Raw genomic sequence first — 27,393 nt, 5'->3', positions numbered from 1 at the left:
AAGACTGATGCCATTTGTAAATACCAAGATGCAGCCAGGATAAACATCAAATTAGCATAAATACTGGAAACAGCTTCTGTCTCCTTCTAAAAGACTGGAAAGAAGCCACAAGCATCTTGAAAGAAAGCTCTTAATCATGTTCATACTAGATTGAGTCATGAATTGTTATCCAAAACATTATTGTCTCATAATCCACCCACACTGTCTTAATTTTGAGCAAATCTATTTTCGCTAAGGTACCAAAGTCAGACAGAAATGTCAATTAAAGCAGTGAATTCCACTGCGCCGTGGTACATTTGTGTGCCATGAGAGCTCATGAGGTGTACCACAGAAAATTACCTATACCGCAGATGTCCACATAATTGGCCCGCAAAACAAAATCATGTGAATTGCTAAAATCTGTTCCAAAATAGCAGATCATCTTCACTTTTAATAATGTTGGGATCCCAGGCATGTTTTGTTACCAAACCACTTTTTAAAATAAATTGCTCAATAGTTGAACAAATTGTTTTCATTGACCTCATATTTCAAAACTAGTCATCCATAATTTTTTTGTAAATACTGTAAGTAATATTATAAGCAGATTATACATTTATGTGGTTTCACAATCATAACAGCCTTCTAAGGGAAACCATAACCACAGTGTGGCCCGCAACAAAAATGACTTTTGACACCCTGATCTACAGATATATAATGGACCCTTGCTATTCGCCGGGGATAGGGACCGGGCGACACCGTGGATAGCGAAAATCTAGGAATATGTTTTCGGTCAAATTCAAAATAAAGACAAACACTGAAAAAATTTAATTGAAAAACATTTGTAAAAAATGTGGAAAAAAATAAATCTGTAAATAATTGAATCCGCGGGTGCAAAACCACGAACATGCGGGGCACCACTGTATATAAATGATTCTTTATTTACTTAGGTGAATCCGTGGGTGCCAAACCACGAACATGCGGGGCACCACTGTATATAAATGATTCTTTATTTACTACAAATAATTGATCTTTATTAATCTATCTATGCTGGTGACATAGTGACAGGCAGAACAATTAAATGCTCTTCTGTGAGATGGCAGAAGGTGCGAGTAAACTGTGTATCAACCTGTTGCCATTCATGCAACAGAATAATAGCTTTGTAATCAATTAACAGGCCCAGAGTTCACACTGAATAAGTAAATTTGTGAGTAAATTGAGATGTGATCAGCATCTCAGTGTATATATACTTTTTGTGACACTACTGTCTGGTGATGTCCAGTGAGATTTTTCGGATATAAAAAATTTACCTTGGATGAATAAAGGTTGGAAAACGCTGCGCTAATGTACAAAAACACACTTCTGCGTCACCTGGGCACACCTATGAACATAACCTGCACTATGGTGTCCCCTGTGTGTAGTATTTTGTATTAACAGACCTTGGTAACAGGATTTATGGGTGTGCGTCCAGAACCAGTATGAAGCCTCTGGCGCTCCTCGAATCGACTTGGAGACCTCTCCCTGCGAACTTCCATCATGCGCCCCGGGGAACGATCCATTCGGGGGTCCGCCATGGCTCTGGCTGGGGAGCGCTCTAATCGAGGGTCAGCCATGGCTCTGCCAGGAGATGCAACATTCCGGTTCTCCAGCATTCTGCCAGGAGACTTCTCTCTCTCCAGAGGACGGCTGGGGGACTTGTCATGCCGAAACTCTGTGCGGGCCTCTCGGTAGCGGTGGGGTGTGCCAGGCTCCCCGTGGACAAGGGGATTGGCTGCCAGCCTTTTGGAGATGTGCTCGTTGTAGGAAGGAGGCCCACGTTTGTTAGGGCTGTCAGGGAGAAGGAGGAAGGAAGGTAACAAAAGGAAACGGATCCTGGGTGACGTGTCATGACCACCAATTCCACAAAGTACTTATTTTTGGTTCAGTTAGGTACTGAATGTTTGCGTTTACAGTGCCGTTAAAAAGTATTTGCTCCTTTCTCAAATTCTTCACAGTGTGATGGTCTGGGGCTACTTTGCTCCTTCAGGACCTGGACGACTTGCTGTTATTGATGAAAACATGAATTCTTCTCTTTACCACAAAATCCTGTAGGACAATATTCGGACATCAGTTCGTGACCTCAAGCTGACCCACACCTGTGTTTTGAAGCAGTATATGATCCAAAACACCAACATGTCAACCAACATTTTTTTTTCTCTTCATGAATAAAATCACCTTTTAAAAACTGCCTTTTATGTTTATTTGGGTTATCTGTCTCATATTTGCATTTGTTTGATGGTTTTAAACAAAGAGGGGAAACTACGCAGTAAAATAAGAATTTGAGAAGTGGGGAAATACTTTTTCACGGCACTGTAATTGTCAAACGTTGTAAAGGGTATCTGAATCCAAGGTTGCAACACGGAGATTTCAAAATTCCATACATTTTCCAAACCCTGATTTCCAGACCTCATAGTAAAAAAATTCAAATAATTTTTGGGATTTTCGTAAATAGATGTGTATTATTCTGAATCTTAACTATGCCATTATGTCTCCAAATAATGAACCAACGCGCACCGGAGGACGGTTGCCTCCTCGAAGTTCATTATCCCTGATAATTGTACACCTCGAAGGCCATTAACCCGCGTATACCATGGTCACTTGCCAATGAAAAATGTAATGAAACTACCAATTAATAATGTCATCCATTTTGGAATCAAAACAGAAAATTTTGCTGAAACAATTTATTTTCCCTTGCAACGCCTGAGGGCTTGACGATGAAGAGTCATTCCAATCCCATAACTTTCTGAGGGAATGTAAAAGTTATTCAATACTCCAGCAAATAGATATTCTAGTTTGACAATGTTAAATAACGACGACGAGGTATGATGATGAAATAATTTTTATTACGCATATATTTGGTATATTTATAGTCGACAGTTGATGCAAGGTCTGGCAACGCTGTACTCTGTGTCGGTCTTCATTGACTGGACGGCGGCATTTGTATGCCGCCGGGTATCATTCAAAACATCAAGAGTGAAGTGTTCAGTTCGTATTTGGCAGTTTTTGTGTCAGGAAGTGTATCGGTGTTTTAATTGCCTATTTTGTTGTTTTCTTCGCATTGGTTTCCTCCTCCTCATCTCCGAGAAGCTTATGGGGTTAACTCTTTGTGTCGCTTCTGTCTCTTCATTTCCCCCTCAATTCCTCAGCAGCATCTCAGTCATCAAAAGTGTTGTAATCACCAAATAAAGTAAAAGGTTATATCACTCATTGTTTTAAATTCGCTAATTTCTGTCCTCAGAGTACTTTACGTTGACGTACCAGAAACTCTGACTGTGTCAAGTTGCTGTGTTTGCTTGTATAAACGGCTCAAGGTTCTGTGGTCCGACAAGTCTACATTTATAATTGTTTTTGGAAATTGTGGATATCGTGTCCTCTGGGCCAAAGAGGAAAAGAACAATCCAGACAGTTATAGACACAACGTTCAAAAGCCAGCATCTGTGAAGGCACCATTAATGCTGAAAGGTACATAGAGGTTTTGGAGAAACATATGCTGCCATCCAAGCAACGTCTTTTTCATGGACGCCCCTGCTTATTTCAGCAAGACAATGCCAAACCACAATCTGCACGTGTTACAACAGCGTGGCTTTGTCGTAAAAGAGTGCCGGTACGAGACTGGCCTACCTGCAGTCCAGACCTGTCTCCCATTGAAAATGTGTGCCGCATTATGAAGCGTAAAATACAACAACAGAGACCCCGGACTGTTGAACAGCTGAAGCTGTACATCAAGCAAGAATGGGAAAGAATTCCACCTACAAAGCTTCAACAATTAGTGTCCTCATCCTCAGTTCCCAAACGTTTATTGAATGTTGTTAAAAGAAAAGGTGATGTAACACAGTGGTAGACATGATCCTGTCCCAGCTTTTTTGGAATGTGTTGCAGTCATAACATTCTAAGTTAATGATTATTTTCTAAAATCAATAAAGTTTATCAGTTTGAACATTAAATATCTTGTCTTTGTAGTCTTTTCAATTAAATATAGCTTGAACATGTTTGCAAATCATTGTATTCTGTTTTATTTATGTTTAACACGACGTCCCAACTTCATTGGAATTGCGGTTGTACACAGAGCACCCCATATTGACAGAAAAAAACGTTATTGTTGAAATTTTTGCTGAAAACTGAAATATCACACAGCCATAAGTATTCAGACCCTTTGCTGTGACACTCATATATTTAACTTGGGTGCTGTCCATTTCTTCAGATCATCCTTAAAATGGTTCTACACCTTCATTGGAGTCCAGCTGTGTTTGATTATACTGATTGGACTTGATTAGGAAAGCCACACCCCTGTCTGTATAAGACCTTACAGCTCACAGTGCATGTCAGAGCAAATGAGAATCATGAGGCCAAAGGAACTGCCTGAAGAGGTCAGAGACAGAAGTGTGGCAAGGCACAGATCTGGCCAAGGTTAAAAAAGATTTCTGCTGCACTTAAGGTTCCTAAGGGCACAGTGGCCGCCATAATCCTTAAATGGAAGATGTTTGGGATGATCAGAACCCTTCCTAGAGCTGGCCGTCCGGCCAAAACTGAGTAATTGGGGGAGAAGATCCTTGGTGAGAGGTAAAGAAGGTAAAGATCATTGTGGCTGACCTCCAGAGATGCAGTCGGGAGATGGGAGAAAGTTCTAGAAAGTCAACCATCACTGCAGCCCTCCACCAGTCGGGCCTTGATGGCAGAGTGGCCCAACTGAAGCCTCTCCTCAGTGCAAGACACATGAAAGCCCGCATGGAGTTTGCGAAAGAAAACCACCTGAAGGACTCCATGATGGTGAGAAATAAGATTCTCTGGTCTGATGAGACCAAGATAGAAATTGCTGGCCTTAATTCTAAGCGGCATGTGTGGAGAAAACCAGGCACTGCTCATCACCTGTCCAATACAGTCCCAACAGTGAAGCATGGTGGTGGCAGCAGAATGCTGTGGGGTGTTTTTCTGCTGCACGGACAGGGAGACTGGTTGCAATCGAAGGAAAGATGAATGCGGCCAAGTACAGAGATATCCTGGACGAAAAACTCGATTGCAGGGCACACAGAGACAGACAACCACTCACACTCCCATGCACTTCTACACTCACTGAGTGGGACTCAATCCCACGCTTGTTGAAAGTCAGCCATGTGGACCACTACACTATTAATGACTCCTCAAATGCAAGAATCACATTGTAACAGAACACTCACATGACATAAAATCACAGATTTAGTCTTTATTCAATTATAAGCTCCCCTTCAACATTTACATGATATATTTAAAGTGATTATTTTAAATTAGCTCATGATTTATTACATATAAAAAAGGAACTCTTCCTCCTGCAAAAAAAAAAAAAAAGAAAATGTAGGTGTCACTGAAAAAAAATATTTAGTCCAAACTTAACCATCACCAACTGTGCATGCCAACCTGTGCACTGCAGTGCTAACTCTACCAGTGTCATTACCTATTCCCACTCTCAACATTGCGACAGACCAAACTGCACCAACAATAAGTGAATTAGAGATGTTTACATACAAAGCAAGAGATTAATTACAGTGGTAACTTTTACTTTCATGTCAGCATTCACTCTTTATCGATGGATTTTTTTCCCTTCAGCACAATTAAGAATAAATAAGACGGGTTCCTATTTCAGAGTTTACTCGTTTACTGTATCTCCCCCAAATTTAGTGTATTTATTTCTTTTTGTTTAATTAAACGGGTGTCAATTCTAGCTTCTCGCTGCAGAAGCTCAATCAATAGCCAAAATTTCCCATTTTTGTCTTGGGGCTATTGGTTGCTCTTAAGAATAATATATGTTTTGTGTTTCTTTGTTTCCCTTCTACCAATAACATCATCAGACTTTGTAGAAAGACATTGCAACAACTGCAAAGAAACAACATGCTGAAGGAGAAAAAAAAATATGCAGTCCATATACTGAGTGAAAACAAATGGTCCTCACCTGCGTCCTGAACCGCAATGCTGCAAGTCTCCTCCACCATCATGGTTCTGAATCAAGTTGCCTTTACAACAAATTACCCGCAATTTGTTCTGATATGATGAGGCCAAGTAAATGGCGCCGGAGGAGATGGCTGGGCCAAGGTAGCGTGGGTTTGGAATGTCCAGATGAGCATATGAGTGGGACCTGAAAGGAGCAGAGGAGCTCAGAACACTGGTCTTGGTAGAAATGGGATTTTATAAAAAATTACACTCACTATGGTTAGAATTACAGTCGGTAAACCCGAATACAGCAATAAATTAGCTTATTGTGTAGTTGTGGGCGTTTGCCATCATCAATCCATTTTCTAAACTGCTTTTCCTCATTAGGAGTCACAGGTGTGCTGTAGCCTATCCCAGTTGACTTTGAGAGAGAGGCAGGGTACACACATGCTGGACTGGTCGTCAGTCAATCGGAGGGCATATACATATACAGTAGTATGTAAGAGACATTATAGACAAACAACCATTCACACGGTACACCTATGGGCAATATAGTTTTCAATTAAGCTAACATGTATGGTGTTGCATGCATGCACCCTCTTGACACTGAGGGTGTCTCCTGTTTGTCATCATTTGAAATGTAAATAAAGATCCCATAAGGACGTGCCAAAGGATATCAACATAAACTTACCCTAATGCAGAATGTCCCTGAATCTCAATTACATCCAGAGAGTTGAAGTAGGTCACGAACAAGTATGGCTCTCTATAGGCTGAAAGGTCAAAGTCTCATTTAATATCACATGACGTGCTGATCAGAGGACAGTAAATAAAATGCATTATGATCTAACGAAGATTCACACTGACCAAATGACAGAGGGAGGCGGCTCCACTTGATATCATCAGTTCTACTCCTGCGGCCGTATGCATCCACAAAAACGCCAAACTCTGCAATAATTTTTTTTTTATTGGCATGTCCCAAAAAAACAGCACTTCGTTTAAGATTGTAGGGACACTCTACAAGTCAATGACAGTTATATATGAGAGACATTTACAGATTTGCTCAACAGTGCACTGTTTTGGCATTGTGGCACCTTCACTGACACACAGAAAAGAACATCTCACCATGGAAACAGAGCAGGTATTCCTCCTTCTGAGGAGCCGTGGTAACCTGAATGATGGAAATGGGGAAGCTGTGGGAGGATGCGGCGAACACAGCAGAGGCTAACGTCACATCATCTTTATCCAGGAACTCTGCAGGAATAGACTTGCATTAGTTAAGCACCTCAGTCAGGTTAAAGTGAACACACAATACTTTAGATTTAATATCAAGAGCACTCGAATGTGGTGGATAGCCAGTGGTGGAGGACAAACCTTCAAGCACATACTGCTTCATTTCAATTTCATAGAATTTGTTGGTGCCAATGATAATACTATAGCCAGTGAAGTGGATACAACTGCAGGGCTCTGAGGTCTCAATTTCCTGTAAATAAAGTCAAATGAAGAATATAACCCACTTCATTTCTTGAACACAAAATAGCCTCTCCTGTATGCACACTTACCTTTCTGATACAGAATTTATTGAGGCTTTCATTGAGTCGTAGGATTGTAATCTTATTGGGCATAGCAGCACAGATACAGATCCCATTGTCAATCTGTGAAGAAAGAAAAAAAAACTCAACATATTTTTGTGATGCTCAGCTCATTAACTGCAACTTCATCTCTGCAAACTGATGACTTTAGTTCATATGATGAAAACATTCTAACTGACCTTTCCAGAGGAGAAGAGGTGGCACCCCTTCACTGTCTCGAAGATGAAGGGGTTGAGGTCAGGTGGAGCTGGGAGATGGGACTGTGACAAAGACTGTTTCACCTTCTTGATCTCCACTAAACAGAGGGCCCGATCCTCTCCTGGAAGACACATTCAGTACAAATATATTACGTGTATAAATTACAGTACATGAAATTGAAAGACTTTATACACGAAGAGCAAAATGAACATATATAGAGAAGCATGAGCACAAGTAATGAAAACCTAAATGACTTGGTAATATAGATTAGTTGAAAAACAAATGTCATCAGGAGAATTACAGTTCCTGAATGGCTCCATTGACTAACCAGTGATCATCAACAGCTTGTCAAGCTCCCTCAGGATCTGAATCTGGAATACCGAGGTCAGGCCCGGAATGTGGGTTAAGGAGTTCTTTATGACGTTCAACGCATACAAGCCCTCCTCAGAGCCAACCAGCACAATCTAAGGCGAGTAACAAGGACAGTCATTGATGTGAAACCTGCAGGCAGACGGTGCAGCCGCCTAATGACAAGCGTATACTAAATGTTTATGGCAGAACCTGGTCAGTGAGAGGCAGAGTGCAGTTGATGTCCAAGCGGTCGTCACCCTCCAGCTTCAGCAAAGAGTTCCCCAGAAGTTTCTGTAAGGACACCAAAAAGCAAGATTTGAGGAGGGAAAGTGAGACAGGCAATCGGCATCATAAGATGTTCAGCACGAATGACAGACAACGCTCAAAAGCCTCATTTTCAACTAACAAGATACAGGAAACCCCACTTAATGTTGGTTGAGTACATGCAGCCCCGAATAAGAATGTAGCCTGAATAAACACATGGGCCATATTTTATACACATCACTGACATTAGCAATTCTCCTATATAATTGAAGTTTATGCAAACAAATTAGGTTGTCAGTGTGTTTCCAATTTTCAGTAGTTATTATTCATTAGCCTGTTAATATACTGTATATACTGTACAGTAGTCATGGCTAAAATGTTTTAGCTGTATTGTCTTGTGTATATATACAGCATCTGAAATAAGTATTTAAAGGTCACCATTTTTCTCATTAAATATATTTCCCAAGGTGCTATTGACAGTAAAGTTTCACCAGATGTTGGGAACAACCCAAGTAATCCATACATACAAAAAAAGTAGAACAAACAAGCTCAGAAATTAAGTTGTGTGTAATAACGTGAGATGACTCAGGGAAAAACTATTCAACACACCAACTGGTATTTATTTAATACTTTGTACAAAAGCCTTTGTTTGCAATGACAGCTTCAAGACGCCTCATGTATGGATAAACTAGTCGCATGCATTGCTCTGGTGTGATTTTGGCCCATTCCTCCACACAAGCAGTCTTCAAATGTTGAAGGTTCCGTGGGCTACTTTTATGGACCTTGAGTTTCAGTTGTTTCCATAGATTTTCAATTGGATTCAGGTCAAGTGATTGGCTGGACCATTCTAGCAGCTTTATTTTTTTCTTTGAAACCAATTGAGTTCTGGGCAGTATGTTTTGGATCATTATCCTGCTGAAATGGCCACCATCATTTCATTTTCATCATCCTCGTAAATGGCAGCAGATTTTTGTCAAGAATGTCTCTGTACATTTCCCCATTCATCCTTTCTTCAATATAATGTGAAGTTTACCAGTACCATTTGCTGAAAGGCAGCCCCAGACCATCATGTTCGCACCTCTGAACTTCACTATTGGTATGGTGTTTTTAGGGTGATGTGCAGTCCCGTTTCTCTTCCAAACGTGCTGTGCATTATGGGTTCCAAACAGTAAAATTTTGCTCTCATGCGACCAGACTATATTCTCCCAGTATTTAACTGGCTTGTCCAAATATTGTTCAGCAAACTTTAAACGAGTTTTGGCATGCTTTTTTTCCCCCAGCAATGGGGTCTTGCATGGTTAGCGTGCATACAGGCCATGGCGGCGGAGTACATTACTCACTGTTTTCTTTGTGACAACAGTACATGCAAATTGCAGGTCTTTTTGAAGCTCACCACAGGTGGTCCTTGGCTCTTGCACAACTCTTCTGATTATTCTTTGCACTCCTCTGTCAGAAATCTTGCGAGGAGCACCTGATCAAGGCAAAATTATGGTGGTATGATTGGCTCCACTTACGTATTATGGTCCGAACCGTGCCCACTGGAACATTCAGAAGCTTAACCAATGCCATCGTTATGTTTTGCAACAATTAGTTTGCAATGGGCAGCATGGTGAACGACTGGTTAGCACATCTGCCTCGCAGTGCTGAGGACCAGGGTTCAAATCCCGGCCTCTCCTGTGTGGAGTTTACATGTTCTCCCCGTTGCCTGCAGAGGTTTTTTCCGGGCACTCCGGTTTCCTCCCACATCCCAAAAACATGCATGGTAGGTTAATTGACAACTCTAAATTGCCCATAGGTGTGAATGTGAGTGCGCATGGTTGTTTGTTTACATGTGCCCTGCGATTGGCTGGCGACCAGTTCAGGGTGTACCAGCCGAAGATAGCTGGGATAGGCTCTAGCACGCCCGCAACCCGAGTGAGGATAAGCCATACAGAAAATGGATGGATAGTTTGCAATGGTCTTGAGACAGCTTTTTGCTCTTACCCATCGTGAGATGTGTCTTCACTCACACCTTGGCAATGAGACCCTTTTGTAGGCCATCAATTAGAATTAGATTATTAGAACTAACCACCTGATATTCATTTGCACTAACAGGGGCCGGATTGCTGTTTGATTATTGATAGATTTTAGGTGTTGTCTTGGCTTTCAATGCCTTTTTTGCTCCTGAGTTTTTTCATGTTTTTTCATACTTTTTCCCCTGTGTCATTTCACATTATTACACACTTTTTTATACAATTTCTGATCTTATTTGTTCTACTTTCTTTGAATGTATGGATAACTTGGGTTGTTCCCAACATCTGGTGAAATTGTCAGGTCAATAGCACCTTTGGAAGAATATTTAGTGAGAAAAATGGTGATGTGTTGAATACATATTTCAGCCGCTCTGTATTCGTCTAAATAAATAAATAAATCCTCTTATTATTCTGGCATTTAGCAAACAAAAAATTTGGGTAATCCTAATTGACCGAAAACAGTCAATATATATAATATAATATAATATTTTTTATAGAAAATTCCTGTCTACTGGAGCAAGCTTTTTAAAATCAATAAATGTGTTTGTAAAAAGACTGACTTTGCATTCCTCACACACACCCACTTGGCTATAGACATTTAAAAAAAAATCTATTGACAGTGTGCACTTGTTTAGAAATGCTGCTTGTTGATGAAACAAAAAAACCACTTGCTACCGGCCAACAAACACTCTATTCAGAAGAGATTATTACAGATGAGCATTGTGCATATTATCCAAATTAATAATTTGAACTGCAGTGTTGTCCGAGCATCACAAAAGTTGTGTGTGACACCCTTATTTTGACAACATAATAATGAAGGCAAGCTTTGGTTAAATTGGTGACTCGGAGGAAGCAGGAGCATCATCTATCTTAATTTTCCCATCTTTTGTTTCTGAGGTACAATAAGGTTGCAAAGAGTGTGAAACTGTGTCCATGTGTTTCAGTGAAAGCGCTGAAGCAACGCATGGCTCTTGCAGAAGGATGCATAGCACAGCATGCTGTGGGCCAAAATTGCAGAGTACAATTCAGAGCCATGCATTCTGCAAAGCAGAGGTGGGACCAAGTCATTGCTTTGCAAATCAAAATCACAAGTAAGTCTAAAGTCTTTGCCCTCAAGTCCCAAGTCGAGACAGGCAAGTCCCGAGTCAAGTCTCAAGTCGAGACATGCAAGTCCCGAGTAAAGTCCTACACTTTGAGTTTCAAGTACTTTAGAGTCATTTTACCATTTGATAAAGAAAGTGCTTTGAACCCTTCTAAGAAAATAAAGGGGCTGATTTTTTGCACCTTCAAAGCCAATCGTCAGGCGGTGGGGGTGAATAATAAAGTATAAGGATAAAATATATTTTTGCTTGGTTCAAGAGCAATTATGAATACACGAGACAAAATTAGACATTTAATTTAACAATGAATTACCAATTGGTTTCCTCTTTTACATAATCAACAGTATTTTTCTTAAATTCATATTGTGCATATACAATAGTTTCATGTTGAATAGATGCCAGCTGGGTGCTGAGCGATTGGTAAATAAAGTGAATAACAAAAGAAATACAGTATAAGACTGTGTATAGGAAGCTCAGACAGCACACGGCCAGCCCACCGTTTAACTATTTGCGTGATCGCTCACAAAGCTAGCTGCTAATGCTAATAAAAAAAACAACAACATAAAGCCGTGCGATTTCCAGAATCCAATGTGGATTTTTTTGTTGTTGCAGTAACTAACGTCCTTATTGCTGCGTTAAATGTTGTTGTCGTTTCTGTGTATGAGGAGTATCTGTAACATTTGCACAACCAACATTGTCCCAGATGATCGCACTACTCGTCACTTTAAACCGCATACACTCCTTGAAGTCTCAGCGCCCTTTGCACTATGGTCATTGCACCGGACTATCGCAATATTAGTCATTCGAACTGCTCTAAGTGCTAGAGGACTCTGCCTCTTTTTGCACAATTGTTTTTTGTCAATGTCTTTATGTCTCCAAAGTGTTCTGTAAATTGACTGTCTGTTGTACTAGAGCGGCTCCAACTACCGGAGACAAATTCCTTGTGTGTTTTGGACATACTTGGCAAATAAAGATGATTCTGATGTCAACAGTAGTTCTTGGAACGTATACTTTATTTAGCTGTCACATTTATTGTTGATTCATGATGTACTTTTTTTTTTAATGAAACCATTACTTTAAGTAGTGTGTGAAATAATGACCTTGTGGTCAATTCCTTTACCAGAGTATGCCCAACAGGGCATTAACTGTTTAAAGACAATAAGACCTAATTACACATTAGCAATAATGGTGTGGGACAATTTCTCGTGTATAATGCACACCCATGTATAATATGCACCCCCAAAGTTGACCTAAAAATTCTGGAAAACCCTTCTACCAATCTATAATACATTTTTACAATCCATGATGTTGCTTCCCATATGATCAAACCATGAAGTATTATCTGTATTTTGTTAGTTTTTCAAAGAATTATTGCGACGTTGTGCACTTAATTTGAACATGTAATGCTTACTTTTTATTTCCTTGTTGTAATTTTGAAATTCACAGCCTGACTTCTATTTAGTAAATGAGAAAACAAACAGTTGTGCTCACATGTTTGATTACCCGGTCAGAATTTGTAAGACGGGTGCAATACTTACCAAAAAAAAAAAAAAAAAACATGAAGGGCCAGGTGAAACACATTTAGTTTTATTTTAATGGGATTCAAATTAAACGGTCAAGCATTTCAGAAGAGCATTATCACAAAACATAACCATAAAGAAATTGATGATGGTTGTTGTTCAGTCATCAGTCGCATTTAAAAAAAAAAAAAACATTTCACAAATTCTGCCAGGGTATGTAAACTTATCAGCACAACTGTACATATTATGCAGTCATATGTACCCCTGTCATATTGGAATAAAAGTGTAGGCTACACCTTTTTCATAGCCTCTAGGTGGCACTGGCATATTAGAATGACAGTGTAAAACTTTTTCATAACCTCTAGATGGCGGCATACATTTATAAAATGGGAACGATTTACTTATTTATTTATTCAAATTTTACCCTATACCTATGTATAATGTGCACCATTGATTTTTTACTTTTGGGGAAAAAATGCGCATTATACACAAGAAATCACAGTAATTATTAAGACCTTCAGCATTATCTTGCCACATATCATATTTTCCTTTAGTTAAACAGTAATTTGCACATCAGCTATAGAAAGAGATAGTTACAAAGTGGTGGTTTCTCAGTGCTTTGTTCAAAGTAGCAAGTCCTTTCATGTCAATGGGTTCAAATCAAACTGCAGTCATGAGCCATTTCTGTTTAAATCCAAGTCAAGTTGCAAGTCTTTTAACGTATTGTCAAGTCGAGTCTAAAGTCATCCAATTCATGACTTGAGTCCAAGTCATGTGACTAGAGTCCACACCTCTGCTTCACGGTATATTTTATGTGCACATTTGGCCACTTAAAACAGCGACTATGGAACCATTCATCAGCCTGGTTCTGTGTTATCCTGCACAGAGCAGCTATAGTGTTCTATGCATGGACAGGTACAGCAACTACATGCTCAGCCAGTTGGTCACTGAAGCCCAAGCATTCGTGCAGCTTCTTACTGTACCTGAACCAGGGGTGATAGGTTCTTCTGTCTTTTAGAAACACCTGTCTATAATGTTCCACACAACCGCATTGATACACACACACAGTATATAATCACATCGAGGACAATGACAAGACACAAATAGAAGATGTGGGTGGTGATAACATGCAGAGAGAGAGAAAAGAGGAGACAAAGAAATGAAGGCACTGGCTGTTGTTGGAGGCATTGATTACAGTTGACTTAAACCACAACAAACAGTACGCATTTCCCTTGAGTTACATTTCAATTTGACATGGCCATAAGACACTTATTATTTAAAAAATTACACAGAAAAAAGCTATAGGACTTACTGCGTCTGAATCCCCTTTGTCTTTAGATCCACGGCTACCGGCCACCACAGACTCCAGTACAGCCACCCAGCGCTGTTTGTCTGGGAAACTGGGAGCCATGAAGTAGAGGGACTGGCCAGGCCAACAAGTGGTGTGGGGATGCGACTCCAGCTTCAGAATGTAAGGGATGTCTGGACACAAACACCCGCAAAATGTGGACTAGAGAGGTGTATATACTTAACAATGGTCCAAGTGCAGTAGTAATTGCTGGCAATTAATCACTACCTGATTTAGCAGTGTTGATGAGCTCAGAGGTTCCAACAGCTCCATGAACAGTTACCTCTCCATCAGGAAGACAAAGCTCAAACTCTTCTTCCTCATTTACACAGTCTAAATAGGACATGTCAAATTAGTTTTGTACAGGATACTGATTAATCTCTGATGTCTCTTTATAATAATAGAAAAAGATGGCAACCTTCTCTGGGTTCTGTATCGTAGATTGATATTTTTGTTCCATCAAGAACCACATACTTTGTCTCCCAGCCCTGCTGACCACGCTTGCCATTTCTTGGTAAAACACACAAAACAAAATAATAATAATAAAATAAAATAAATCAATCAATCAACAATATAATAATCTACAAAATAAAATATATAGCATGGTTTATAATTGTCCACGGGCCAGTATGTCAGGAAGAGTGAACAACTGACCTTGGCTGCTTCATCCATCCCTCCAAGCGAACATGCCCACTGGCTTCCTTGACCTGTAGTCCAGGGGAGCTTGCCTTCTCTCGGCATAAAGCCTCAGAGAAGTGGGTAGCATATTCAACTGGCAGACCACAAGTGGCTGGAAGGCATGGTGAGCATTTGGGATGACAAAGGGTGTGGCACTCTATAGGACGACAAAAAAAAAAAAAAAAAAAGTCAGACAGAATTTTCTTTAAATTCATTTTATGAAATAATGTTTACAGAGTAGACATTTTAAATATTTTTTAACACATCAAAAATAAAATTTCACATTTATTTTAGGCTTATTTTAAATCTAGGGTAAAAGATGGGGATTGCGTTTTCCCATTCAGCCATTCATTTTCTATACCGCTTGTCCTCAGAGTTAGAGGTGAGCTGGAGCCTATCCCGACTAACTTTGGACAAGAGATTTGGGATACACTTTACCCAATCACAGGGCGCACGCACGCACAAACTTCCCACTTAGAGACAATTTAGAGTTTTCAATGAACCAAACATGCATGTTTTGGGGCGGCTGTGACTGTAGGGAGAGCAGGTCGTCTAGTGACCGAAGGGTTACTGGTACGAATCCCGGCTATGACTGTCCGCATGTCGAAGTGTCGTTGGGCAAGACACTGAACTCTAATTTGCTCCCAGTGGCCCTGGCAGCGCCTTGCATGGCAGCAGTCGCCCCATTGGTGTGTGAGTGGGTGAATGTGAGGCTTTGTAAAGCGCTTTGGGCACTGTGATGGTGGAGATAAAGCGCAATATAAGTGCAGTCCATTTACCATTTTACCAGTTTTTGGAATGTATGAGTAAGTCGGCATACCCAGAAAAAACAAGTTCAGCACAGGAAGATCTATAATATGAACTCACAACCTCCGAACTGTGAGGCAGATTTGCTAACCACTACACCATTCTGCTCGCTAGTCAAATCAAGCTGAATTAAAATAAATATAAAGAAATACTAACTTTGGGGCATATTTTACCGTGTGATTAAGTCAGAAAAGGCATTCAGCTGTGGGCTTTTCTTGATGCGCCCATTCTCCCATCCACTTAATTCTGTCCTTTGCGCATATTTCTGCCAGTTAAGCACTCTGGGTGGAGCAACCCCTTGAATGTGGGTGCTCCTTGTCAAATCTGGCCTAGCGCGCATTCTCCCAAAGACTGAAGCACTTTTCTTATTGTTCTTATTGCGCACTCCCAAGGCTGTTGTAAGTCTAGCGCCCCGTGAAGGTGAAACAACATATTGCACATTTTTATTTAGGTTTACTGCTCCCACGGGACCGGTGACACTGGCATTCAGTCATAGGCACAGTATTACCGTAATTTCTCATCTATAATGCACATTATTTCACCCCAAAAAATTGTCAAAAGTCAATAGTGTGCATTATACATAGATGTAGGGGAAAATGAAAATGACGTTTCCATTTTATAAATGTATGCCGCCACCTACAGGACATGAAAAGGCTGCACACTTTCATTGCAATATGCCACCACCCCGAGAGGTTAAGAAAAAGTTGCACACTTTCATTCTAGTATGCCACTTAGAGGTTATGAAAAAGGTGTAGCCTACACTTTCATTCCAATGTGACAGGGGTACACATGACTGCATATATGTACAATTGTGCTCATAAGTTCACATACAGAATTTGTGAAATATTTTATTTATTTATTTTATTTTTTTTAAATACGACTGATGCCTGAACAACAACCATCATTAATTACTTTATGGTTATGTTTTGTTTAATGATAATGCCTTTCTGAAATGCTTGACAATTTAATTTGAATATCACTAAAATAAAATGTGTTTTGCCTGGCCCTTCATGTTTTCTTTAAAGAATTGCACCCATCTTACAAATTTTGCCTTGGTAATCAAACATGAGCACAACTGTGTGTTTTCTCATTTACTAAATAAAAGTAGGGCTGTGAATTTCAAAATAAGAGCAAGTAAATAAAGTGCTTAACTTCAGAATAATTATTTGAAAGAAACTAACAAAATACAGATATTACTTCATGTTTTGAAAAAATGCAAAATCATGCATTATAAAAATGCATTATACATAGGTAGAAGGGTTTTCCAGAATTTTGAGGTCAACTTTGGGGGTGCGTATTATACACAGGTGCGCATTATACACGAGAAATTACGGTACTTATGAATGGAGTGGTGGGCACGTCACCAGCAGTGGGGCGATGATTAACTCGCGTATCCGCTATGGAAGTTAATTTCACATTTAAAGTGTGACATATTTTCCAGATGGATTTTTATCACATTTACACGTGTCAGGAAAACGCCACTCTCTGGGAAATACAATCACCCTCAGAATTCCATGAGTCACACCTCTGCTGGGAGCGCACACATAAGTCGCATACGCACGGTGGGTGTGTCAGAAGTCATTGCGGGAGAATTGGCGTAGCTTGAAATTGCACAAGCCAGGCGTGTAAAAAAGAAAAAGAAAAAAGACTTCTGCACGAACGGGAAAATATGGCCCTAAATAACTGTTGTGTATGAAGACTATGACAAAACAAACTATGCCTAGTGCAGATTACTCTTTACAGGAGAGTATTTTGCTCCCAAGATTATTCATGGTAAATTCCGTAACAATATTGATTTTTTTTTAAACTATATTTTTTTTACATGGCCCTAGTTACAGCCCCCAAAAATTCCATGTGAGATAATGTGATTGATGGGTTTCAAGGACTATGGTTAGTAATTTTGATAAGACTGGACAATGAATCTCTTTCTGAAATACCATCCGCCATTCTCTAAACAGAGTAAACAGAGGACACAAACCTAGACAAGTGGCAGCCTGGCGTCCAAAATGCACAGTGTCTAGGCAGACGGCACATTTGGCAGCCCTCATGTTGAGACCCACAGTGAAGCGATGGGGAATGTTATGGTGCATTCTCTCCTTCACACGACGACCAAACTCTGCAATTAAAAACCCCCCAAAAAACAGGGGTAAATAGTTGTGAGCAAAAACAAAGATTTTATTGTTATTTTGAGGGGAAAAACATTTCATGAAAATGATATCTTTTTTCATAAATTGCATGGTAAAAATGGTGAAATAAAAATGATAAGAGTTTTTGTATAAAATCTCCTGTGTTTAGGTTTGGCAGTGATTTAGTTATAGCACTGATGAAAATCACACTATGCATATCAATCAGAATGGAATGCATAAAGAATGAAGTATGGCGGTACAAAAGAGACAAATATAAACATACAAACAACATACAACAAACATTAGTGGAGGACCATTGGTATTTGAGAAGATGTAAGATAAAGGAATGGGTGACTGCTAACTTACTTTCAAAGGTGACCCTCCTCTTTTCTGCAAGGAATAAGAGGAAAGAGACAGAAAGGAGATAGCAGTCTAACAATAGCTATGTGAAAGTGAAAGAGACACATGGATTGAGGCCTGAATCGCAAAGAAAGGGAATGGACTTGTCACTTATCAAAGTGTATCTGATGGGATCAGAGCCAATGTCGCCTTTTTCTGCCCACTTTTCTTTACATTGCTGTAATAGGAGGATTTTTCAGAACTCATTAGGAAACTTTATCATTGGTTATAAATCTGATTGGTTTAATGAGATACATTTTCATTCTGCTTCTTCAATATAGGAGAGTCTGCCTTAAAACCAATTTCATCAGATTAATCCATTTTACATTCCCTTGTGAGACAGGCCCAGGCAGGATTAAAATATTGGCTGGATAAAAGCACAGCAACTAAAACCTGAAAGACATCTTTTTTTCCCCTTCAGTCCCTGCTCCTGGTTTGGTGAGCGTTTCAGATTTACAAGGTTCTAAGGTTTACAAGGTTAGTTATCAAATTTAATTTAGGCTCTAATCCTGCCTTACGAAGTCTGACAGAAGAAACAAACATACATCACACCACATAAGCAAAATAGCCAAACAAAAGTTTTGTTGACAGTGATAGTATATACACATGAGATTGAAGATTTATGTAAAATAGACTATCTGTGTGTCACCTTCAGGTGTGGAAGTCTCTTTGGAGCGGGTTGAGGGGTTAAGCAGCCCACAAGGGTTGGGTTGATGCTCTGGGGACTTTACAATGGCCGACATGAGAATTTGATGGCGAGCCTGGGCTGGTGTGGAAGTAGTCATGTGATCCTGTGCTTTGAAATGAGCGGCTGTATATTCGGAAACATGTAAGTCCATAGTAAGTGGCGCCATGCCGGTATAAATCTGGAGATATTTGTCCCAACAAAAAAAGAAGACACTATACATTGAAGTCCAGTGGTGCATTTAAAATATCGTTAAATCTTTTTCCCCTCCAGAACCATTTCGAGTTGGCTAAATGCCTCATTTACTTGAGATGAATAAGTTGGGGCAATGAAGTGCTAGTATCAATAATGGGTTTGATAAAGATTAAGACTAAACGAGAAACTACATGACTGCTCCTGTACATAGACAGTCACGACGTACCCTCTTCCCTTAGGGAACGTAGCTCTAGTCTCATCTTCTGAAGAGCCTCTTCCAGCTCTCCACACCTTGAGCGCTCCTTCTCCAACGCAAGCTTCATGTCACTGTACTGCAAGGGAACTGCTGGCTGGGTTTGAGGAGTCAATGCCCCATTCGTTGTAGTGCCTACATCTTCACGCCGTCGCCCAAAAATACCCTGTTCACACAGGGAACATGGAGAGAGGATGTTACTTATATCATGAGATTACCATATATTATACTGTAGACTGTTTAAAAGCCTTGGGGCACATCTTGTCCATTGGGCTGGTCCCCTTTGTCCCCCCCTAAAACTAAATTCTTGGGTGTGGAAGAATTGAAGGACCCCAATCTTCGACACTAGACAAGATATCTCCAAAAGGTTCAAAGTTGTAGCAGCTAAAAAATTAGGGTACCACAATACTTTTGTCAACGTAGTGCATAAATACAGTATATGGCCTCTCACATTATTTTAACAATAGCCCCAATACAGTGACGCAAACATTAACAGTCTATTACGACCGATGGTCATTTAGTATTTTATGGTGACCTTCTTTTTCTTGGTGGGCTGGTCCATTTTGGCCTGAAGGAAGTCGATGAGTTTGGTCTGCTGCGAGATGGTCCCCTCCATCTTCACCTTCTCATGGGAATATACAGCCTGCAAAATAAAGATGAATTTTAAGCCCCTTCGAGGACATCACTTGGAACAATTTTCTTATTAATCTCTCCAGTTGATCTCCTACAAACCATTGAAATGTCCAAAATTAGTCATAATAGTCCTAATACAGCATCTCATTCAATTGGCAATCTATTGCACTGAGCACCTGTATATTCTCCAACTGGTACTCCAAATCGGTCCTCTCAGTCTTCAGCATATCAGTCTGGTCCAGCGCATCCTGTAGACCCTGGGTGAGACGGAAAATGTGGCTTTTTTGGAGATCCATCTGCTGTTGCAGCTTTCCTTGCTGTGAACACATCAGTAGACAGATAAATAAGTGGGAAAAAAATCTACAACACTTTAGCGCTTCCACAGCATCAGATGAATCTCATTTTTATTTTTCATTCTAGGAAAATTACCAAGGCATTAAATATACCATGGAACACAGTGAAGACAGTCACCATACAGTGGAGAAAATATAGCACAACAGTGACATTAAAAAGAACTTGATGTCCCTCCAAAATTGATGAAAAGACAAAAAACAATTAGTCAGGCTGCCAAGAGGCCAACAGCATCATTAAAGGGACTACAGGAAATTCTGGTAGGTACATGTAACAACAATCCACCATCTTTTTCATATGTCTGGGCTAAGGTGCAGGGTGGCAAGACAGAAGGCTTATCTTACACAGAAAAAAGAAGGGGGAAAAAAAACACTTGAAACTTCCAAAGCAATGTGCAAAGTTCCAATAAAACAGAGGTTGAACGATTTGGCAATAATTCAAAAAGGTATGTTTGGCACAAACACAACACTGCTCTTGCCCAAAAGAACACCGGTCTTGTATAAAGCACCTGTTAGCGAGAAAAAGTACAAGTATTACTAGAAATCACATTGTAGAATATTACTTGAAAAAACGTCTTAAAGTAACTGACATTAAATGTACTTCGTCCTTCTATCCATCCATTCTCAATATCGCTCATCCTGTTCAGGGTCGTGGGGTGCTGGGGCCTATCCCAGCTGATTTAGGTCAAGTAAGTCAGTTGGAAGTAAAAGTATCAAAAAAGTGGTTAGTATTTTTAACATGTTTTATTTAATTCTATTTATCGAAGATTTTTTTTTTTATTGATTTATTTTACTTCAGTAGACTAGTTAGCCCGGCCATCACGCGACGCTGGTGTCTGCCGGCCTGAATACATTACCAGTGCGGCCATATAAAGACTACTTGGATACCTGCGTCTCATTTTTATAACCTCCCCTAATGGTATCCCTACCTCATCAGTACAGGCAGGACTATTCATCGGCTTTTCGAGCCACAGTTCAGTAATTACGTGAATGAACAATTTTTTCTGACTATATTTTGTAACCACGAAGATACAGTGGAAAGGGGAAGTTAATTGGAGTGTAAGGGTACGTTCAGAAATTCAATCTGACCATCTCAATGCGCTCTGAGAGTGCAGTGTTTAGAGAGGCACAGCGCGCTCCAACTCCCTCTCAGTACGAACGACCGTGTTGGCCATTGGCAGAGATACGTCAGTGCGTCCGCCATATTGAATGAGTCAGTTTTGCCTGTAGACATCTCGTCCTGCCTGACGCTCCGGCCTCTCCGTCTCCCCAGTCAGAGCAGCAGGAGTGTGCTACGGCACTCCCAGAGTGTGAAGCTCTGAATACCAAACGGCACAGGTCACATTATAGTATAGTATAGGTTACATTAGCAGTGGAAAAGTTTAGAATAATTTTTTTCTTGGTCTCAGTTTTTTATAGCCACTGTATGTGTCCTGTGATTGACTGGTGACCAATGTGTACCCGCCTCTCGCCCAAAGTCAGCTGGAAAAGGCTCCAGCCCAATGAGAAGTGGTATAGAAAATTGATCAATGGAACTTGAATGAGAGGAGGAATTTACCATACCAGATAAAGTATGTGCTCTAAATTTGAAGTACATTACATTTGTGCGGAAAATGTCTCAGTAATCTAATTGACTTTGTACCTCTTCCATCAGCCTCTGTTTCAACTCCCTCTCAGTCTCCAATTTCTGCTGCAAGCTGCGAGCGTTCATCTCCAACATGGCGTGCTTCTTCTCCAGATCATTGAGCTGCACAAACAAGAGAATGCACGTTATATCAACATTGGCATAATTATGCAGCAACAAGGGCATAACTGAAGTTAGATTCATCTTGGATCTGAAATATAAATGCAGTTCTGACAACTCACAGTATCAGACAGACTTTCAGCTTTGAGTCTCTGCTCCTTCAAGGCCTGCTGCAGGGCCAATATCTCAGCTTTGTGCTCTTTGACCGCTAGTTCTACTGCCTGGCGAGACTCGGTGCTGCGCTGGTCTGCCCGTAGCCTGTGAAAAGCACAGCAACAGACGTTAAAAAAAGTTTTGTTGTGAACTGAAATCAAACAGAGATGTCAAACATTCATCACATTGTAAATACATTTAAGACTGCTGAAACATTACCTGTTTTGCTTTTCATTATCCAGCAGTCTCTGCAGTTCCCTAGTGCGCCTCTCGGCCTGGCTTTTTTCATCCTCCAGGGCCCCTCTCCAAGCCTCCCACTGCCTCTCCTTCTCCAGGAGCTCATCATTCAGGGACTCAAGCTCCACCACCTGCTCCTCCAGCATGCTACATGTGGTCTTCAGTGTCTCAATGTTCTTGGAAGGTTAATAAAATGGAAAATTGAGGAAACTGTCATTCACATCTTTTTGAAAAACCTGTTTGTTGGCCGGCTAGCATTTCAGGGGACAGAAGAGTCTTAACCCCAATTTATTTGAAATAGTCTAACTAATAGATATGCTTTACACTGAAGCTTTCAGGTGAAAAAATATCAGTAAAATAATCTACTATATTAAATGAAATCAATAACTGTGTTCTGATTGTGTGAACTGTGTTCATACATTAAACAACATTACTTGTTTTTGATTGTTGAGATGCATTTCACGGTCTGCCACCTCTCTCCTGAGTCGGTCCACCTCCTGGCTCAGCTGAAGTTGGTCCTCCCTCTCATCTGATGCTTCGTCCAATTGCTTGGACAGGTAAAAGTTCTGGCGGTTTAACTCAGCATTTTCCTGACTCAGCTGGGTAAGTTGCTCCTCAAGGTCAGTGATCACCTAAAACAACACAGAGCTATATGATTCTGCAGTGCCCGTGGAACAGATAACTGAGTGACAATGGCACTGCATCAAGTGAACTTGCATTTTGGCATATATGATTTAGCATGATGATTTCTAAATATGGATTTGAATTATCCATCCATCTATTTTCTATACTGCTTGTCCTCATTTAAGTCGTGGGTGAGCTGGGAGCCTATTCCAGCTGTATTTGGGCGAGAGGCAGGGACAAACAACCATTCACACTCACATTCACATCTATGGACAATTTAGACTAATTAATAAACCTAACATACATGTTTGTGGAATGTGGGAGGAAGCTGGCGTACCCGGAAAAAACCCTTGCAAGCACATGGAGAACATGCAAACTCCACATAAGACGGCACGGACTCGAGATTCGAACTCTCAGCCTCAGAACTGTGACGCAGACGTGCTAACCACTCATCTGCCTATTTTAATTATATGAAAAATATTCAATGTATTTCAATTCCCATTATATAACTCAGCACTTACTGAACAGCTGTCTCTTAGGGCATCAAACTTCTGTTGAATTTCATCTCTGTGATTCTGTGAGAAAAAGGAAATATGTATCAACATTTGAAATGAGGAAAAAGATGTAACGCTGTTATTAAAAAGGCATTAGTTGACATTTATGTTGTGCATGTTGTGAATGCTGCTGCTGCTTTTAGTGTTAGATCTGAGAATAATAGGAGTACTTCCTGTATTGCCTGATTTTACATGTACAGTGAGTAATTTGTTCATGTGTGCTTGTCGTCTTACCCTCAAAGCAGTGATTTCCTCCTCAGCCTCCGCAGTGGTCTCCTCCAACTCAGTCTTGGCTTGCTGCAGCTGGCTCTCCAAGGCGAGACGAGCTGCCTGCAGGCTGCTTATCTGGGACTCACGCTCCTGCAGGGAGAGGGTCAACTCAGACACCTGCCTCTTGATCTCCAGCTTTTCCTCTTCATGCTCTAAGCCCATCTGGAAAGGCATCAGGACAAGGATAAATGTGTGTTTGTTAGAGTCACGATGATCTGAAAGGCTTATATTTGCATATAATTATTATAATTTGCTGTAAACTGTACAGAGTACCAAATGGTAGATTTTGGAAAAATCCAATACAGTTGAGAACCACAAGGCAATCACATATTCATTTTGGGTTAATACAGTATATTGTGTCCTTACATTTTCAGATATATTACAGGGGTTTTGTAAATTTCCTACACACACCTCCTGAGACTCCAAGTGAAAGTATTGAATTTAAATGAAACTTGGGTCATAGCAGTTTAGGTAGAATATTGAAACAGAAAACTTCAGTCTTCAGTTCAACAACATACCACAGCAATACAAAAGTAGTCCATTATAAAAAAAAATTATATTCCTCATACATACATCTACATACATCTATGTGAAAGTGGCGGTTTGTATTTGGGCGGGTAATAGAAGTGTTTTTTTTGTTAATTCTAATAAACAAACATTTAGTTGAACTCAAATTCTATTAATAATAATAACATTTCAGCAAGACCTTTCAGTGCAGTCCTGTCTACATTCAACAACACCACAAATAAATTACTTCATTCAACTAAATTAGGACAAAGAATGGAAATCTCTCTAACATAATGTGCTTGTACATTGAAATACACAGGAAGAGACCCTTTTATTTATGGTCCCCTTCCTAAATAAAAAATTGCTGTATGGAAAGAAAATAAAAAAATAGAGGTATTGCATTTGATCCACTTGTAATTTTGAAAGGCATTTTTGAGGCAAATGCTACACGTTTGTGTCCACTATACATAATCTAATTTATGTTACAGTGGGGTGAAGCTAAAATAAATATGGCCGTGTGAGCGGATTCTGCAGTATGTATGTACTCAGTATGCATACGTGTGTATGAGACATAAGGCAGCCTGTTTGTATGTGAAAGTGCAGAGGAGTCAGCAATTAGTACCATACTTAGCATCAGTTCTCGGTGGGAAAAAGTGTGGAGGAAGACAACTGACATTCAGCCAATAGGATGTCTACTCCTAACGTGAAAATTGTGAATAGTTTAGAAAGGCTTTTAAAAAGGAGCCAGTGCTAAAACGGTTTATTTTAAATTTGGTGTGATATTATGAAGAATGAAAAAACTATACTGAATGGGCCAAAATATTATTTTTATCTCACTCAAATTGAGCACTGTTATTTTTGCTAGAACTGTAGTCCTATATTAATTGAGCTAAAAAGACTACCAGCTCAGTGGCCGATCAGATGCCTTAATCCGCATTGTGGACAGTAATACTGTAATCTAAAGCTACACTGAGAGACGGCTAAAGAGCATTACTGAATCCTGAGCAGAAAGATTTTGTTTCTGCTTCCTATCACCTCACCTCCCGCAGCCTACTCTCCAGTTCCAGTAGACGGGTCCTTTTTGTCTGCTCTTGCTGACTGATCTTCTCGAGGTGTTCCTCCAGTTTGGCATTTTGAGCCTCAAGCTTGCCTGCCTGAGACTCCAAATAGAACTTTTGCTGTCGCAGCTCCGAGATCATCTCCTCTTGGGCTTTCCTAAATAAATTCAAACAAATAAATACATTTAAAAAACAAACAATGGATATCTATTGTACTGTTTATCTAAAAGCAGAGGTACCTATCTTACATCTTCAACAAAATAATGGAATTACAGCTGTATGTATGACAAAAAAACATAATAATCTTCCCGCTAGAAGAATTTGATGTTCTATTGTAATTCATTTAAATAAATATAAAACATTTATTAAAAGATTAGTTGAAGTGGCATTTCCTCGACTTACAGTGGTGTGAAAAAGTATTGGCTACCTTCTCAAATTCTTATATTTTTGCATAGTTTCCCCATTTTAATGCTTAAGATCATCAAATAAATGTAAATATCATACAAATATAACCAAAGTGAACTTAAAATGCTGTTTTAAATGGTTATTTAATCTATTAAGGGAACAAAATAAAAGTAATTGTTAAATCATTAATTAATTGTGGCTAATCACAACTTTTGGTTAATTTTCACTGATCACACCCAAGCCTGATTACTTTCAGACCTGCTCAATCAAGAAATCAGTTAAACAGAATCTGCCCCGACAAAATCAAGTCAGACAAAAGATCTAAAAAAGCTGAAAAAAAAAAAAAGACACGATCCAAAGAAATTCCACTGTCGCAAAAATAAAGTAATTGACATCTATCAGTCTGGAAAGGGTTACAAAAGCCATTTCTAAAGCTTTCGGGTTCCAACGAACCATTAGGATCCCCGTTATCCTCACATGGAGAAAACATGGAACAGTGGTGAACCTTCCCAGGAGTGGCCGGCCAACAAAGATTACCCCAAGAGAACAGCAATGACTCATCCAGGAGGACACAAAGGAACTCAGGACAACTTCTAAAGAACTGCAGGCCCCCCTTGCCTCAGTTAAGGTTAGTGTTCCTGACACAACAATAAGGAAGACACTGGGCAAAAATGGCATCTATTGCAGAGTTCCAAGGCAAAAACCACTGCTGACCAAAAAGATCCTAAAAGCTTGTCTTGCTTTAGCAAAAAAACATCTGAATGATTTCCAAGATTTTTGACAGAATATTATATAATAAAGCCATTGGAGACAGGAGGAGATGGCGTCAGTGTGGATTGGGGACCGTCATGAAAGCACAATATGGGCAGAAGGTCAGGTTAACTCACATATTCTTCTGGGTGTAGATGCTGCTGTTAGCAGCCAGCTTGTTAGCCTCTGACAGCTCGGCGATGCGCTGCTCCAGATTCCTCATCTTGGAATCCATAGCGTTAATGGTCTACAGGAAGAGAGGAGACACAATATGATGGTGCACTGGACAGGATTTTATCATAATTTATTTATTTATCATTAGCGTTCTCACATGCACAAATTTCAGCAGAATAATTTTTTTTTTTTTTTTTTTTTTTTAAGGAAACAGAAGGTTTCACTCAAGTAAAATCCTCTTAACTTCCCTTAAAGGTGTTGGTTGAATCTTCTACTGTCAATGTCAGACGACGAAAAGCTTCTTAACTGCCTCAATTCTACCACATTAACCAGATTAGGACTTCAGCCCAGACTTTACAGTGCAAAATGATGTACACTACAATTTAATCGGTCTGCAAAAGTGTTCGTTCTAATACAGCCAAACCACTATGACATATTGTGTATGGAAAGAAATTAAAAGATATAATAATTCTGTCAATTTTGAGAAAAGCGT

General features: G+C 39.9%; 1 protein-coding gene across 11 annotated transcripts in view; it reads right to left on the bottom strand.

The window, feature by feature from the left end:
• The window catches only part of LOC133408433 (myosin regulatory light chain 2, ventricular/cardiac muscle isoform), a 63,856-nt gene that overhangs the window by 9,893 nt on the left and 26,570 nt on the right, over positions 1-27,393 (bottom strand). For 5 of the 11 annotated variants that reach the window (XR_009769306.1, XM_061687359.1, XM_061687360.1 and 2 more), the window contains exons 21-49: positions 26,864-26,973; positions 25,554-25,728; positions 23,971-24,168; positions 23,704-23,757; positions 22,993-23,190; positions 22,541-22,734; positions 22,291-22,426; positions 22,067-22,171; positions 20,251-20,391; positions 19,977-20,084; positions 19,415-19,607; positions 18,958-19,119; positions 18,276-18,299; positions 17,762-17,899; positions 14,953-15,133; positions 14,717-14,808; positions 14,527-14,631; positions 14,263-14,432; positions 13,934-13,978; positions 8,265-8,345; positions 8,032-8,167; positions 7,685-7,824; positions 7,476-7,568; positions 7,288-7,396; positions 7,039-7,167; positions 6,781-6,861; positions 6,608-6,686; positions 5,939-6,121; positions 1,416-1,803 (exon numbers count right to left, since the gene is read on the bottom strand). Coding sequence is in view for 10 of the 11 variants with exons in the window: in XM_061687359.1 (XP_061543343.1) it covers positions 1,416-1,803; positions 5,939-6,121; positions 6,608-6,686; positions 6,781-6,861; positions 7,039-7,167; positions 7,288-7,396; positions 7,476-7,568; positions 7,685-7,824; positions 8,032-8,167; positions 8,265-8,345; positions 13,934-13,978; positions 14,263-14,432; positions 14,527-14,631; positions 14,717-14,808; positions 14,953-15,133; positions 17,762-17,899; positions 18,276-18,299; positions 18,958-19,119; positions 19,415-19,607; positions 19,977-20,084; positions 20,251-20,391; positions 22,067-22,171; positions 22,291-22,426; positions 22,541-22,734; positions 22,993-23,190; positions 23,704-23,757; positions 23,971-24,168; positions 25,554-25,728; positions 26,864-26,973 (3,948 nt within the window). In the remaining variant the exon portion in view is untranslated. The remainder of the gene's footprint in view (positions 1-1,415; positions 1,804-5,938; positions 6,122-6,607; positions 6,687-6,780; positions 6,862-7,038; positions 7,168-7,287; positions 7,397-7,475; positions 7,569-7,684; positions 7,825-8,031; positions 8,168-8,264; positions 8,346-13,933; positions 13,979-14,262; positions 14,433-14,526; positions 14,632-14,716; positions 14,809-14,952; positions 15,134-17,761; positions 17,900-18,275; positions 18,300-18,957; positions 19,120-19,414; positions 19,608-19,976; positions 20,085-20,250; positions 20,392-22,066; positions 22,172-22,290; positions 22,427-22,540; positions 22,735-22,992; positions 23,191-23,703; positions 23,758-23,970; positions 24,169-25,553; positions 25,729-26,863; positions 26,974-27,393) is intronic. The other 6 variants (XM_061687363.1, XM_061687364.1, XM_061687368.1 and 3 more) reach the window with 3 other exon arrangements.

The sequence above is a fragment of the Phycodurus eques genome, chromosome 10 (genome assembly GCF_024500275.1).
Source record: "Phycodurus eques isolate BA_2022a chromosome 10, UOR_Pequ_1.1, whole genome shotgun sequence".
NCBI classification, from domain to species: Eukaryota; Metazoa; Chordata; class Actinopteri; order Syngnathiformes; family Syngnathidae; genus Phycodurus; species Phycodurus eques.
This window is presented reverse-complemented; position numbering and strand designations above follow the sequence as displayed.